This window comes from Bos taurus, chromosome 26 (assembly GCF_002263795.3).
Source record: "Bos taurus isolate L1 Dominette 01449 registration number 42190680 breed Hereford chromosome 26, ARS-UCD2.0, whole genome shotgun sequence".
Lineage (NCBI taxonomy): Eukaryota > Metazoa > Chordata > Mammalia > Artiodactyla > Bovidae > Bos > Bos taurus.
The window spans coordinates 23043421-23058275 of record NC_037353.1 but is presented as its reverse complement, the minus strand read 5'-3'; the positions used below and the strand labels follow the sequence as shown (position 1 = coordinate 23058275).

At 54.4% G+C, this 14855-nt stretch overlaps 2 protein-coding genes and 1 non-coding gene across 8 annotated transcripts; 1 reads left to right on the top strand and 2 right to left on the bottom strand.

Moving 5' to 3' along the window:
• Positions 1–565: 565 nt before the first annotated feature.
• Positions 566–671, bottom strand: MIR146B (microRNA mir-146b). Its single transcript, NR_031033.1, has one exon. It is a non-coding gene; the product is annotated as a microRNA mir-146b (primary transcript).
• A 3366-nt stretch (positions 672–4037) lies between these two features.
• CUEDC2 (CUE domain containing 2) lies at positions 4038–11956 on the top strand. 6 transcript variants are annotated; one of them, XM_024985620.2, is made up of 9 exons: positions 4038–4188; positions 10028–10111; positions 10441–10584; positions 10678–10739; positions 10880–10947; positions 11034–11213; positions 11354–11415; positions 11496–11556; positions 11632–11956. In XM_024985620.2, the coding sequence occupies exons 2-9, from the start codon at positions 10038–10040 to the stop codon at positions 11776–11778; spliced, it is 798 nt and encodes a 265-aa protein (XP_024841388.1). In that variant the 5' UTR covers positions 4038–4188; positions 10028–10037; the 3' UTR covers positions 11779–11956. The 6 variants fall into 6 exon arrangements, with proteins under 6 accessions (XP_024841388.1, XP_024841384.1, XP_024841387.1 ...); XM_024985616.2 differs by having other exon boundaries at positions 10826–10947; XM_024985619.2 differs by having other exon boundaries at positions 10025–10111.
• Positions 11957–12060: 104 nt separating this feature from the next.
• Positions 12061–14109, bottom strand: FBXL15 (F-box and leucine rich repeat protein 15). Its single transcript, NM_001110077.2, is given in 3 exon segments — positions 12061–12391; positions 12828–13858; positions 14032–14109. Coding segments are annotated over 2 exon segments (525 nt in total). The 5' UTR covers positions 14085–14109; the 3' UTR covers positions 12061–12391; positions 12828–13386.
• Positions 14110–14855: the final 746 nt, after the last annotated feature.

Genomic DNA, 14855 nt, shown 5'->3' with positions numbered 1-14855 from the left:
TATACACAGAGTACACCTGGGAAATCTGACTGTGGCCTTTACATACAGGCCTCTTCAAACATGAGACATGCTTAGCAAAATACAAGGAACATTTATTGAACAGCCACTCTGTGAGGAATACTAGACTAGTCATCACGGGGCTCATGAATCAAGCCCCACTGGAAGCAGAGTGTGGAGGATTTGTAGGACATCGTATGCATCATTGAGGCATTGAAGAAGCTTCTCGTAAGAGGCATCTGAGAAAGACTTTGAAGGATGTGTAGGAATCTGACAGTGATGGAAAGGAGGTGTCCCGAGAAGAACTGAGGAGGGGTCAGCATGAGTAAAAGCATGGCAGAAGGAGCAGGGAGGAGCAGGGTTTCACTGGAGGATAGGTTATAACCAGGAAGCAGTGGAAGATCAGGCTTCAAAGCTAAGTGGAGGCCATACTTTGAAAGACTTTAACGGCAAAGTGAGGAGTTTTGGGGAGCCATTGAAGTCTTTGACAAGAGAGTGGCTTGAATTGAAGTTATTAAAAGATCGAGCCAGTGGCAGCAACTGGCTGATGCCCCGTGACTTCAGTATTGATGGTGTAGCACAGCCGGGCACCAGAACTGAGTCCCTAGGGCATTTGCTAGAGCTCACAGCCTATGGAATTCAGTTCTCAGAGCCAGGTGGCCAAAGTTCTCTTAACCTTGATGCTGCCCTCCTGCACTCTCTTCTGTGAATCTTTCCTCATCCCCAGGATGGGTCAGGTGAGAAACCTGAGATCTCAAGATTCCTCCTATTCCAGGAAGGGTCTGAGCTTGGAGCAGAAAATAGGGGTCCATTGCTAGAAGAGGCAAAGGTTCTCTCAATTCCAACAGGATACTGATATTAGATATGAGGGGTGGGGGCTCAGGGCCGTGGTAGAGATTCCATGCAGAATGGGTCCCGTCATCCCCTGTCCAAATGTGCTCCAATGGGCCTAGGGGTGGAACTGGATAGACAAGGGACTGGGGGAAAAGCTAGAGCATGTACACTGAGAGGGTATTTCTCTAGAGACAGGCCTCCTGAGCCAAACAAGACCCACAAAATGTGGATCCCCAAGATAGAGGCCCAGGAGTCCAAGCTCCCTGAAACCACTGCCCGCGCCCCTACACACACACACACGCCTGAAATGAAGACAGGAAGTACCTGGTATAGATAAGGGAATGGAAGAGAAAGACTCCCCTGAAACACACTGTGACTTTCTAGAGAGTTAAACTGAGGATGGGGGTGCTATTCCCACTCAGGGCAGAGCTGCAGCCTGTCTCTGGAGAGGTAAAGGCAGGCCGGCAGGCTCAAGAGCCACCCTCCACTACCACCCCCAACTTGAGTTGAAAGAAACAGGTCTGCACTTACCCTTGAAGCCTCTCCTCTCCCTCCTGGAGCTGGATCTACAGTGATGCTCCCAGAGACTGCTCCTTAAATAGGCCCCGCCCCAGCCAACTCCCGCCCCCGCCCCATCCTGGCTCTTCTGAGAAAGGAGGAAGGTGTGGGAGGGCCGGGCACCCTGCCCAGAGAGCCCTTTTTGACCTCAAGCAAGAATGGGGACCCCCTTCTCCACGCCCCCCAATCTTTCAAAGCATCCCCTCCCTCACCTCAGTCTCTGACGAGTCCCTCCCACCCCTTGAAGCCAGCCGCCTGGGTTCTTTCTCTGCCCTTAATGTCTGGGAAATCTGCCCTTTCTGCCTAATTCAAGCCCAGTTCCTCACTCTGAGATTGAATGGTGGGGAGCTGATGTGCTAGTGGAGGCTTTCAGCACAAGATTCTAGCTTTCCCCTTCAGCTTAGGAGGCCCAGCATCAGCTGCAGAATTCACTCATGGAATGGGGAGGAAGGGGGTATCAGTCTACCGCCTTCTACATCATGTGGCTTCAAGCTGCATCCAAAGCATGAGTGGAGTTTATTCCCATTCCGTGGAAAGATACTGAGACCTGAGGGAACAGAAAAATCAGGGGCTTAAGGCCCAGGCAGTGTGAATGTCGCATGGGACTAGTGTTCCCTGGAGCTCCTGATTATGGTTTGTATGTGTCCCTGTGTCTGTGGTGGGCCCTCTCCCCAGCCCACCGTCTGTCCTCTGATTCCAGAACCCAACTCTTACTGCACAGAGTTGAGACCCTCCAGAATCTGAGCTGGGAATTGAGGGGCTCCCCCTAAATGGTCTTTCCCCAAAACCTCAAGAAGTTCTTTCCCATGATAAGTAGCTACATCCACTGCCATTCAAGAAACAGGCTGTTGGGAAGGGGGAAAGGTACAGTCTCAGGGATGGTCGCCAGGGTCTTGGGCTTGGAACCAGGGACAGCTCTACTGAGGAAACCTGGAAATTCCTGTAATGGGGGTGGTAGGGAGAGAAGAGGCATCAGTATTGTGCAATGGAGGGGAGAGGAGGACGGACTGGGGGCTGGGGGAGGGGAGCGACGGCTTAGTCTTTAGAGGCCTGGCAGCCATCCATCACCTCCTTCCCAGGGGCCTGCTTGGCCAGAGTTCAAAGTGGCTGTCACCCCACCCTTCATTAACCCCAGCAGCACCAGGCTGGCAGCAGCAGAGCTTTTATGGGAGACGCGACGCCAAAGTGCTCCCTCCTTCTTTCCCCAGCAGCCCACATCTTGCTCACTTTGAGGCCAGAGAATCCTGGTGGGGAGGTGGGAGGTTGAAGTGAGGGACAGGACTGGAATAGGGAGTGGTGATCCTCTTTTTCTCCATATTATGGCATTGCTTCTGTCCTTAGGAAATAGAGAATGGGACTTTCTACCTTGGACCATGAGCTCCTCAGCATAGTGACAATCTCTGGGCCCCCAGCACCTTACAGGGGGACTAGACCTGAAAAGAGGCTCAGCCTCGTGACTGGGAATGGGAGAGCTCATTCTTGAATGGAACTCCTTCCATCATGACACATTGAAGGACTTCTGGGAAGGGAAGGCTCTGGACTTCCCCCCTGGATAGCACCGGGAAGCTGAGGTAGCAGGAACAGAAAGAGGAAGCTGGGGCTTTACTGGGTACTGGGGTTCAGCCATCCTGTCCTAAATGAGGAGCCCTGCCAACATGGGCATTGAGGTACTGGCCTGCAGGCATCCTGCATCTGAGCTCAGGTGGGTCCTCAGAGCACCTGCTGCCCCTTCCCCCATCCAAACCACCCAAACTTAGGCCCTGTAGCCACCCTAATCTTGGGGAGACATAGCTGTTAAGAGAATGCATAGGGGCAGATATAGTCTTCTCTGGTGGCTTTGTGGTAATGAATCCTCCTGCCAATACAGGAGACGCAGGTTCGATCCTTGGGTTTGGAAAATCCCCTGGAGGAGGAAATGACAACCCACTCCACTATTTTTGCCTGGAAAATTCCATGGACACAGGAGCCTGGGGGCTACAGTCCATGGGGTCACAAGGAGCCCGAAACACATGCACACACTTGCATGGCGGGCAAGTCAGTACTTAAGAGTTATCTGGGCAACGTGTGGCCTATATAAAAATTGATAAACAGAAGCCTTAATTAAATAGACTTGGGAGACCAGAATGGGGAGTTCCCATGCCCTATGACAACATCAAAGACCTCCTCCTATTTGCTGACATAGGGAGCAAAATTTGCTGTCCCAAATGCTTCTCTTCAGCATGGGAATGAATTTAGGCTGATTATTTTTGATGGGTGACAGGGCTTGAATCTGGACTGGACACGTAGGAGGAGAGACAGTGGGATTTGGGGAACACCAGGTCTGGGAGTATAGGGGCCACCAGAATCAACCAGTGAGCCACGGGTTTGTGCGAAGACGGGAAAAACAAGGAGAAGTCGAGGGGAAGATACAGGATTTGAGCGAGATTTGGGGGGCTCGGAAATAAGGTGGATGGGAATACACTGGGTTGGGCCAAACGTCCTTGGTCTGGGCAGACAAGGAACTAGGAGGGCATACAGTCAGTCGGTGAGACTCCACCCATGGCGTAATCTTCATGCCTAACTCCTCCCTACCCTCAAAAAAAAATGGCCGCCGCGAGAACCCGTCCAAAACCCTGAGACAAATGGGACTGGAAACAGAAGCCCCGCCCACTTGTGGGCAATTGCCCTTCTTAAAAATGGCCACCACAGCGCTTCTGGAAGTGAACCGCTCTGGGCCCCGCCTTTGATCTCGTTGGTGGGGCTGGGGGCATGCGAGCTGCACCGCGCGGGACAAGTCGCCGGCGGCGCCCGACGGAGCAGGTGATTCCCCCTCCAGGCCCCGACTCAGGGCTGGAAGAGTCGCGGAGAGCATTGACCCAGGGTACCCGTCCTGTGTGTCTCCCCACGGTACCCCCGGGGCCCGCCAGACCCCCATCTCTGAGTCTCGCCGTAGCCTGTATTAAGGCGCTTTTTAGCTTGCTCAGGCCTCCCTCATCGTGTCCCCCAGGGCCGCAAGCACATCCATGTGCCCTCGGGCCCGCTATTCTGGATGCTTAGGGGTATCCCGCTAGCTCGTTTAGGGAGCTGCTGCTTCAGGGGTCGGCCATCATTGTGGCCCCACTTCCTGTACTCCCATCACCCCGCATTTATACTCCCGCCTGATTTTGGATGCCGGAGTCCCGTATACCCCTCGATCCCCTTGGTGCTTCTAAGAGCTGCATTGAGGGTCAGGGGACTATGATGTCCTCTGGAACCTGCGTTGTGTACCAGGGCCCCAGGAGCCGGGCTTCATAGAATCTGGGAGAAGCAGTGAAGACCTCGTTTCTAGACTCTCGATGCCCGGGGCTTCTTCCACTCCGCTTCCCAGGACTCCTCCCACATGGCCTACTGGTCTCCCTCCACCTGGGGCACATCCCCACCTGAAAGGAACAACATAGTACTTCTTTCCCCAGTTTCACTTAAATTTGTTTGGGGAGGGGAGGAGGCATTATGGAGCATCTGGAGAGTTCAGGGCTGTGCGCTCCCGGAGATGCTCCCAGGCCACCTGGCCAGTGAGGATGGGGCAGTCATTGTTGGCTCCAAAGGGGAAGTGAGTCGGCAAAGGGGCAAAGACATTCTGAGTGGGGAGAATGGTGTGAGCAAAGATTCTGAGGTAGGCAAGAGGCCTAGCCAAGCAGGAGAGGAGGATCAGAACATAGGTTGGGGACAGACCCTTTGCATCATGAAAGGTGGTGTAGTATGGTGGTTAACAGTGAAGGTTTTGGAGCCAGACTGCCTGGGTATAAAGCTGCCATTAACTTCCTTTGTGACCCTGGGCAAGTTACTTAACCTCACAATGTGTCCATTTCCTTTTGGGTAAATGGGATAATATGATATATTAGTATCTATATGTTAGGGTAATTGTGAGGATTAGGTAAGTTAATACATGTAAAGAGCACAGAACAATCCCTGGCAGATCTTAAGCAGTCATCCATGAGTGCTAAGTCATTTCAGTTGTGTCCGATTCTGTGTGACCCTATACGACCCTATGGACTGCAGCCCACCAGAATTCTCTGTCCAGGGGATTCTCCAGGCAAGAATACTGGAGTGGGTTGCCATGCCCTCTTCCAGGGGATCTTCCAGACCAATGGCTCGAACCCACCTCTGTTTGTTTAGTGCCACTAGTGCCACTAGTGCCACCTGGGAAGCCCTGTAAGCAGTCAGTAAATGCTAAATATTATTACCTTCATTAGAGGTATTCAAACAAGACTCACAATAGGATGTCAGTCACATTTCATGGGTGCAACTAACCAGTGAACCCTGATTTGGAGCCCCCAGCATGTAATGGGGTTCTGAGGGCTATATCCAGAATTTGAAAAGTCTTGGGGAAATCCTGTTCTGACCCTGGAGAAGCCTGGCTGTTTGGGCTGCAGCTTCCCCAACTTAGGGACTATGAGGAGAAATATTAGGAGAAGGTGCTGGGTAGGAAAGGAATGCCAGTGAAGCCTAAGGGGTGGAGAAGGGTGAAAGAAAGAACTGGCAAGCTTTGAAGGCTGGGGAAAGTTTGGGCAGCCCAAGAACAGGAGGAAGGGGGACATTCTGTTAGGAAACAAGCCAGAGCAAAAGCTCAGGGCAGGAAGACTTTTATTTGAGCACAGTGAGGTGTTTCCCATGAATAACTTCTTGGACCTTGGCTAGAAGCTAGGCATCAGCCACATCCCTGAGAGCTTCTTCCCTAGAAGCTTTCATGCAGCATCCATGGACCTTGGTCCTCGCAGAGGTTGGCAGACAACTGCTAGCAGCCAGGAGTGGTATAACCTGGGGTGGATGTTGGTCTCCACAGGGGGCTGACTTCTTGGGGGAGCAGCATGATGGATCTGGTATGCCTGGTCTGAGCAGTTACACTCCTCGCCAAGGCCCATACTAGGGTCTGAAGCAAGAGGCTGGCCTCCCCTGGTAGGATAGGGCTTCTCAGTTCTGCTGTCCCAAGTGACCCTGTACTGTCACAGCAACTCTGTGTTACCAGACAGGGGACCAGGGAACTGTGATCATAGATGGCAGCCCTATCTCAACCCAATTGGAGGTCTTGACATCCTCCTATTCCCAAAGTAGCCCCTCGAATATACACTCAACTAGAAAGTCCTGGATTTATCTCTTGACTACTACAGTCAAGCCAGGTGACTCTGGGCAAGTCATTAAACCCACTGAGCTTCAATCTCTTCATTTGTGAAGTGGGAAGTAACTTTGTTGAGTGTACATTGATCAGTAAACCAGGTGTGTAGTCTCTACGCTCATGAAGCAAGTGGAAGAATCATTACACATTGCCCCAGTAATTTTTTAAATTATAGCTATAAAAGGTGTTGCTAAATAAGGAAAAGTGTAGTCGGCAGTAATGGTGTAAGATAGAGACCAAACCAGTTCTAGAGGGTCAGGAACAGCATCCCTTGAAGGAAACTGTAAAATGAAACCTGAGAGGTAAGAGGAGTTAGCAAGTGAAGGTGTGGACGCAGCAGGTTACCCAGGCAGAGGACACAGTTCATGCAGAGACTCTTGCTGTGAAAAAGCTGGAGTGCTGGCAAGGTGAAAGCAAGCCAGGGTGGAGGGGAGTGATCTGGGTGGGGAGGGGGGCGGGCAGTGGTACATGACGGCTGGAGAGACAGAGGCAGGAATAAGGCCCTGAACTGAGGGCCACAAAAAGAATCTGGACTAATCTGGAAACAGGAAATCATGGATAGATGTTATGCAGGAAGAACATGATTTTTTGTAAAGATTGTACAGCCATGATGTTTGTGGAAAATAGGTTGTTGGCGGAAAGATGGTGGTCAGGAGAACGACTGGGAAACTTGCAGTTAAGGCAAGAGATGGAGCTCAGTGGGAGGAGAGATGGAGAGAAGTAGATATGTTGAGAGATAATGGTCAGGGCTTGGTGACTGATTGGATGTGGGAAGGCAGACGGTAGGATGGTGTCAGGGATCCTCACAGCATCTGGTCTCAGACTTATGGCAGGAACAGCTGGGTACATGGACAGGTATACACAGGGGACAGGGACAGCCTTGGAGGAGTAGACAACTTGGGAGAATGTCAGTTTGGAACACGTTAAGTCATCCCCGTGGAGGTGTCATAGAGATAGATGTACAAGTGTGTAGCTCAGAGGAGGAGGCTGGACTAGAGAATTAGACATTTGGGAATTGGTGACATGGAGTTGGAACAAGAAGATGTGGGCCCAGATGAGATCTTCCAGAGACAGAGGGTGCAGACTGAAGAAAGAGGAGAAGCAGCTTTGAGCCTGAGCTTTGCTGCCACAGTTAGAGGGGAAAAAGAGGAGAGGGGGCAGGGATGGCCTGAGAAGTAATGGCTAGGGAGGTGGAAGAGAAACAGGAGGACGTGATGCCTCCTAGACCAATACTGATGCTGCTGAAAGGGCAAATATGAGGTGACAGTATAAGAAATGGCCGTTCTCTCTTTCTTGATAAAAAATGGATATTGGCAAATTCATATGGTTCAACCTAATTAGACCAATTAGGGCTTCCCAGGAGCTCAGCAGTAAAGAATCTGCCTGTAACACAGGAGATGTGGGTTCAATCCCTGAGTTGGAAGATCCCCTGGAGAAGGAGATGGCCACCCACTCCAGTATTCTTGCCTGGGAAATCACATGGACAGAGGATCCTGGAGGGCTATAGTCCATGAGGTTGCGTAAGAGTTGAACACAACTTAGCCACTAAACAACAAAAACAATTAGACCAAAACCTGAAAACAGTAACTCCTGACCTTAGCCTGAGAAGATTTGGTAGAGATGTTGGAGCAGAAGCCAGACTGAAGCTGGGGAGAAGTGGCTAGCATGGAGAATAATAAGGCAGCAGACTTGACCGGGACCTGGTGACTGACTGACTGCAGCAGGTGGGGTTGAGAGAGGGTGAGGCTCTGGGTAACCCCCAAGTTCAGGTTTGGCAGCTGAGCAAGTTGTGTCAGCTAGTGAAACAGGAGGAGGTACCTGTTTGGAGGAGGTATACACAGACAGAAAGGATATGGTGAATTGGGGGTAGGTTCTCCTGAGTCTTCTAACTGGGATAAGCTGACATTTGGACCTGTGGATCTGGAGCAGTTTGTTGCCACCTGTATGTTCTTGACTACCAAATACAGACTTTATGGAGTCAAAAGCATGTAAGCAGGATTGAAACAAGTCAATAAGTATTTATCAAGCACCTACTAAGTGCAGGCATTTTTCTAAGTGCTACTGCTACTGCTAAGTTGCTTCAGTTGTGTCCAACTCTGTGCGACCCCAGAGATGGCAGCCCACCAGGCTCCCCGGTCCCTGGGATTCTCCAGGCAAGAACACTGGAGTGGGTTGCCATTTCCTTCTCCAATGCATGAAAGTGAAAAGTGAAAGTGAAGCCGCTCAGTCGTGTCCGACTCTTATTGACCCCATGGACTGCAGCCTACCAGGCTCCTCCATCCATGGGATTTTCCAGGCAAGAGTACTGGAGTGGGTTGCCACTGCCTTCTCCCTCTAAGTGCTATGCTAAGTCACTTCAGTCGTGTCCGACTCTGTGTGACCCCATAGACGGCAGCCCACCAGGCTCCCCCGTCCTTGGGATTCTCCAGGCAAGAACACTGGAGTGGGCTGCCATTTCCTTCTCCACTCTAAGTGCTAGGGCTATACCAAAGGATAAGACAAAGTCCCTCCCAACTCCCTCTTCTTGAAGCTTATGTTTTATGGGGGAGGAGAGACAATAAGCAAATAAACATAAAAATAACATTAAACTGTAGTATATGCCATGTAGAAAATAAAGCAGAGAAAGAGATTGGGGAGTATGGGGAATGCTTATTTTTGGTAGGTTAGTCAGGGACAGTCTCTCTGGAGGCAGCATTTGAGCAGAGCCCTGGCAGAGGTGAGGGGATGAGCCATGTGGATATCTGGAAGAGATAGGCAGGAAGAAGCTGGGCGAGTTTGAAGGACCCCAAGGATGCTGGTGGAGTGAGCTAGGAGGGAGTGGTGAGGTTGGAAGGTAGGCAAAGGCCAGATCTTCTAGGACGTCGTAGGCCTTGGGAACGAGAATGGACAGCCTCTGTAGATAGCCCCAAGCTGCTGGAGGGCAAGGACCAGGCAGGGAGATAGAATTCATGAAAGACTTCCTCTTCTATCTGGGCCCCAGAGCCAGAAAAGCCCCTTTGTCTGAAGGGTGGGTGGCCCATTCTGGGTGGGGGGATGGCTATGCTCAGTCCTGAGGCCTGCTCCTTGGGGGGCTGGACAATGGGCCCCTTGTGGCTGGACTTGGGGGCCCAGTGGCCCTCTCAGTGATGGGATTCCTCAGCCAGGAGGCATGTGACCTCAAGACCTTGGCGTCTTCCCAGAAGATCTGGGCCTACTTCTGGGGAGTGGGGTGGGGAGATGGGGAGAGATCAGGGGGAGGGAGGAGGGAAACCTCCACTCTGAAAACTTTCTCCTGAGACAGTGTCCTGTCCTGTCTCAGGCTGGAGGAGGTGGAGAGAGAGGGAGGCGGGGGGGCTGTGGCTCTGCTTGAGGGAGCGGGGGAGGACCAGAGAGTTGGAAGCTACAGGCAACTTCAACAAATGGTTTCCACAGCAGGGCAGGAGGGAGGAGCTGGCTGCCCCCGGACCTGGTGGGCAGGGGCAGGCAGAAGAGGGCCTGACAAGCCTCCATCTTGTATCCCTTCAGCAGAGGAGAGAGCATGGAGCTGGAGAGGATTGTCAGTGCAGCCCTTCTTGCCTTTGTCCAGACGCACCTCCCAGAGGCCGACCTCAGGTAGGAGCTGCTCTCCTAGAAGGGTCATGCTTGGGCCAGTGCTGGAGTAGCTGGGCAGGACTCTGGACCCTGGCCAGTGGAGAGACTGGGGTGGGAAGCACTCAGCCCTGTTCCTGAGATGTGGAAGGGCTGAGTATGATCTGCTGGTGTGGCCTTGCCTCTCATCCTGTTCCCGTCACCCTTGTTGAACAAAGGGGAGACCAGATCTCTGAGGAAGGGGGAGGGTGGGATACTCTCCAGGCTTCAGGCTTGAGGTCTGCCTCATCGTCCCCAGGAAGCCAGGAGCTGGAGTCCCAGGCTAACAGGGCTTGTCTTTTCCCTTCCTGCAGCGGCTTGGATGATGTCATCTTTTCCTATGTGCTCGGGGTTCTTGGGGACCTGGGCCCCTCAGGCCCATCAGAGGAGAATTTCGACATGGAAGCCTTCACTGAAATGATGGAGGCCTATGTGCCTGGCTTCGCCCACATCCCCAGGTGGGGCCTGGCTGGGGCCAAGAGGACGAGGGGGGCTGGCAGATGGTGGAGGGTGGTAGAGTTGTCCTTTAACCACCCTCCTGGTCTTTTCAGGGGTACAATAGGGGACATGATCCAGAAGCTCTCAGGGCAGTTGAGTGGTGCCAGGAACAAAGGTGAGCCTGGGAATTGGGCCCCTGGGTGACTCAAACTGCCTCCTCCAAAGCCCTGGCAAACCTGTTGCTCTTTCTGCCCCTTTAAGAGAATGTGCAGCCACAGAGCTCCGAGGTCCAAGGTCAGGTATCTATCTCCCCAGAGCCCCTGCAGCGGCCCGAAAAGCTCAAAGAAGAGACGATGTCTTCTGCTGGGGACACCCAAGATGAGGTACTGGTAGAGGAGGGTACCAGTGAAGGAGCTCGGGGGGCTGGAAAGGAGGAAATAGTGCCTTTTGTCAACATTTATGCCCACAGGCAGCCGGCCCTGAGGAAGAGCTGCTGCCAGGGGTGGACGTACTCCTGGAGGTGTTCCCCACCTGTTCAGTGGAGCAGGCCCAGTGGGTATTGGCCAAAGCTCGAGGGGACTTGGAAGAAGCTGTGCAGATGCTGGTAGAGGGGAAGCAGGGGCCTCCAGCCTGGGATGGCCCCAACCAGGTAACCTCTGCTAGACCACCCCCCCCCCCCCTTGTAACCTCAGCCATGCTCCAGCTTAGTGTTAAGCCCCTGCCCCTAGCCTAGCCCCATTTGCTTCCCCTGCTGGTACCCTAGGCCCTACACCTGGCTTCTCTCTGCAGGACCTGCCTAGGCGTCTCAGAGGCCCCCAAAAAGATGAGCTGAAATCCTTCATCCTGCAGAAGTGAGTCTGGGCTGGGCAGGGCTGGGACCTTTGGGGTCTTCCCAGGGTGGCAAGAGCTTCACCCAGCCAGTTTTTGGCAGGTACATGATGGTGGATAGTGCAGAGGATCAGAAGATTCACCGTCCTATGGCTCCTAAGGAGGTGAGACAATCGGGGTCGTGGAGCGGGCACATCTGTCTCCAGGCTTCTGCTGCTCACTGCCTGATTGCCTGACAGGCTCCCAAGAAGCTGATCCGATACATCGACAACCAGATAGTGAGCACCAAAGGGGAGCGATTCAAAGATGTGCGGAACCCTGAGGCTGAGGAGATGAAGGCCACATACATCAACCTCAAGCCGGCCAGAAAGTACCGCTTCCACTGAGGCACTTGCCAGACTCTGCCCGAGCCATCTAGGCACAGATCCCAGAGGGATGCAGGAGCCCTACACACGACACAGGGCCCGCCCTAACTCCTGTCCCCCTTCCTTCCCAACTTCCTTGCTCTACTGTGTTAACCTCCTCTTGGAGCTGCCACAGGCACAGTAAAGGTAGCCCCAGGAAGATGTGAGTGCATTCTGGTCATTTCATAGCTGGGGTGCTGGAATACTGTGTCTCTCCCAACTTTACATCCCCTATCTCCAATAGGGCAGCGGCACCAGGCAAGAGGGGGTAAAAAGCTCTTTATTTGAAGCTCTAGGGTGGGGCCGGGCACTGGCCTCTCACCGGAGGCCCCCACAGTTCAATTTCCTTACAGTTCGCAATGAGGCCCCGGCCACACAGTCCAGCTGTGCCCATCGGCAGGCGGGTCAGACCTGCAGGTTGACAAAGGGTGCAAAGCCCACCATGTCCTGCAGCAGTACCAGGGCCTGATGCAGCGGCGGCTCGACGTCGATGTCCACACCGCGCTTCCGCAGGCGGCTTAGGCTGGGCTCGGCCACGTGGTGGCAGTGCCGCACCCGCAGCGAGCGCAGCGCAGGGCAGTACTCTGCCAAAGTCCTGGGGGAGGAGCAGGGGGAGGCAAAGGGCGTGAAGCCGCTACACACGCGGTGGGGGAGCCAGCAGAGCCCAGTCTTCCTCCAGTTGTGGCATGCTTCCCTCCGAAGGGGCCTAATTTGAGGTCAATACACTCAATGCCTCCAGTGAACCAGAGACTTCATGCCCCAGGATTGCAAGGTTTTCCCCTTGTTGAAGAATAGCCAGAAATCTGACTTTGTTTCTGAAATCTCCCAAGGTGTAAATACGAGTTCAGTAAAGTTTTTCAACTATGGGATCTCTGGCCTAGGTATTCCTGGAGGCACTTCCTGTTCAGAATGCAGTTCCGTGCTAGTAGAAAGATCCAGAAACCCCAGTTCTGCCAACTACAGCCCGCCTCTATCCCCAGAGACTTAAGCGATCGCTCTTCTCCCATCTCACCGACCCCAGGCCCAGGTACCTGATACCGTCGCTTCCGACGCGGAGGCACCCTGTTAGGTCGAGGTGCTGGAGTTCCGGGCAGTTCCGAGCCAACTCCTGGACGGCGGTATCCCCTACATTGGCGTTGACCGCTAGGGAGAGGTTGCGAAGGCCTGCGCCGCGCCTCTGCGCCAGGTATACGATGGCCTCATCCTTGAGCTGTCGGCAGGCGGTGAGGTCCAGCTCCTCCAGGGCCGGACAGCGGTCAGCGAGGCCGCGCAGCGCCAGCCCATCTACCCAGTCACAGTGCGCGAGCGAAAGGCGCTGCAGGCGGGGGCAGCCCTCGGCCAGCGCCCCCAGCGCGCGGCGGCTCAGTTGCCCGCAGCCGGCCAGCGCCACACTCCGCAGCTGCGGATTCCGCGCCAACACCGGCACCAGATCCTCGTCCGACAGCCATTCGTGACACGGCGCCAGCGCCAGCTCCTGCAGCCCCTCGGCGTCCCGCAGCAGCCAGGCCAATGCGGCCCGTGGAATCTGCGGACCCACCTATGGGCGGGGAGGCACCTCGACTCTCAGCTGTTCCCGGGGGAGGACTCTGCCTACTCGCCCCTGAGGAGTTCTTTCCTGGCAGCAGGTTGCCCTCGGGGCTTGGCACCTGCCCTCCCAGGAGAGACCCTACGCGCCCTCAAGTTGATCCCTGGTACTCCCCCATTGAGAGTACTTCTCGCTGGGTGGATCGCTTCCCAGGCATTCCTAGAGGCCCACGGGCGATCTGGAAGGGTAGACAGAGGGGCTGGGGTCTGGGGGCTGGATGTTCCGGGCTGGAGACTGGGGGGTGGGGGCGGGGCGCGCGCGGGGTGGCGGGGGGCGGGGGGGGCAGTATCCAGAAGGGGGCGGGGCTCCAGCCCCAGGCTCACCTGAGCGGCGTCGAAGCGGCGCAGCCGGGCGAGGTGCAGTTGCACTAGCGCCCGGAAAGCCCGACTGACGCGCTGCAGCCAGAGCAGCTGGCGCAGCGGCACCCGGCTCAGGACGTGTGGGAGCAGCACGTCTTCCCAGGGCAAATCCAGGAGCCTGTGGGTAAAAGGGCGTTGGCGGCGGCGTCCCCGGGTCACTGTTACCTGCGAGTCCGCCTCCGTTATGCTCCTGAGCCTAGGCTCCTAAAAGCGGCCCCCAGGCCCGGCCCTGGTTCAGCTCCACTCCCCCAGGCCCTTCTTCCCTCTCTCGGCCCCTCCGGTGCTAGGTACCTGACGGCTCCGGGCTCTTGCTCCCCTCCGGACGGGTCCATCGGTGGCTCCATCGGCTGCCTACTGCGCGTGCGCAGTAAGGTCTTCTCGCTGTGGCCTTGGAGCAGGCGCAGCAAACCCGCCTTCTTGCGCTACAGAGACAGACCGATTCAATCGAGTGCCGGCTCACTGAGGCTCCTATCTGAAAGCGTTCCGGATGGATCCCGAAACCGAAGGCGGAACAGACCGGTGGTGTAAACTGAGACCTCGCTTTCTCCGCTATAGGGCTTGAGACTGGAGGCTGAAGAATACGATGGTTCAGCAGAGACTGACTTTTTTCGTTTTGGGCCAGTGGCCGCGTCTAAGTGAAGTGATGGGAGGAGCAGGCAAAGTCAAATGTATAAGGGGCGGGGCCAAGATTCTAAGGTTCTGGGCCTGCTTTCTCTGCCCTCTGGTCGCGTTTAGCGAGTTTGAAAAATGGGGAGAAACTGTCCAGGCTCTCATTGTTTGACACGGAGTGGATATCCAAGAATTAGTGAATGAATTGAAGGGGCAAAGTTAGAATTTATGTTCCTTAATGAAGCAAATTTGCCCAAACCTCCCATCCCTGGTTGATTGTGAGGTACAGAGCTATTCAACCCCTTCCACTCCCAGAAGATTTGGAACGGGTTTACGCCTTTTGGGGAGAAATGTTGGAGGCGAGAAGGATTATATCTCCAGCTAGGTCCCTTTCCTTTACCCGGGAGGTCTGGAATCCTGAGAAGAGTAAATGTTCAGGTCGGCCCACCAAGAATATTGCTTCTTGGTTGGCCTGGCGTTGGTCTGGGGATTTAGTTGTGGGGTCT

Coding starts and splice junctions, on each gene's coding strand:
- CUEDC2 (XM_024985616.2), top strand. CDS start 10,038: ATGGAGCTGGAGAGGATTGTCAGTGCAGCCCTTCTTGCCTTTGTCCAG. Junction 10,112..10,440: donor CTCCCAGAGGCCGACCTCAG/GTAGGAGCTGCT, acceptor CCCTTCCTGCAG/CGGCTTGGATGATGTCATCT. Junction 11,416..11,495: donor AAATCCTTCATCCTGCAGAA/GTGAGTCTGGGC, acceptor AGTTTTTGGCAG/GTACATGATGGTGGATAGTG.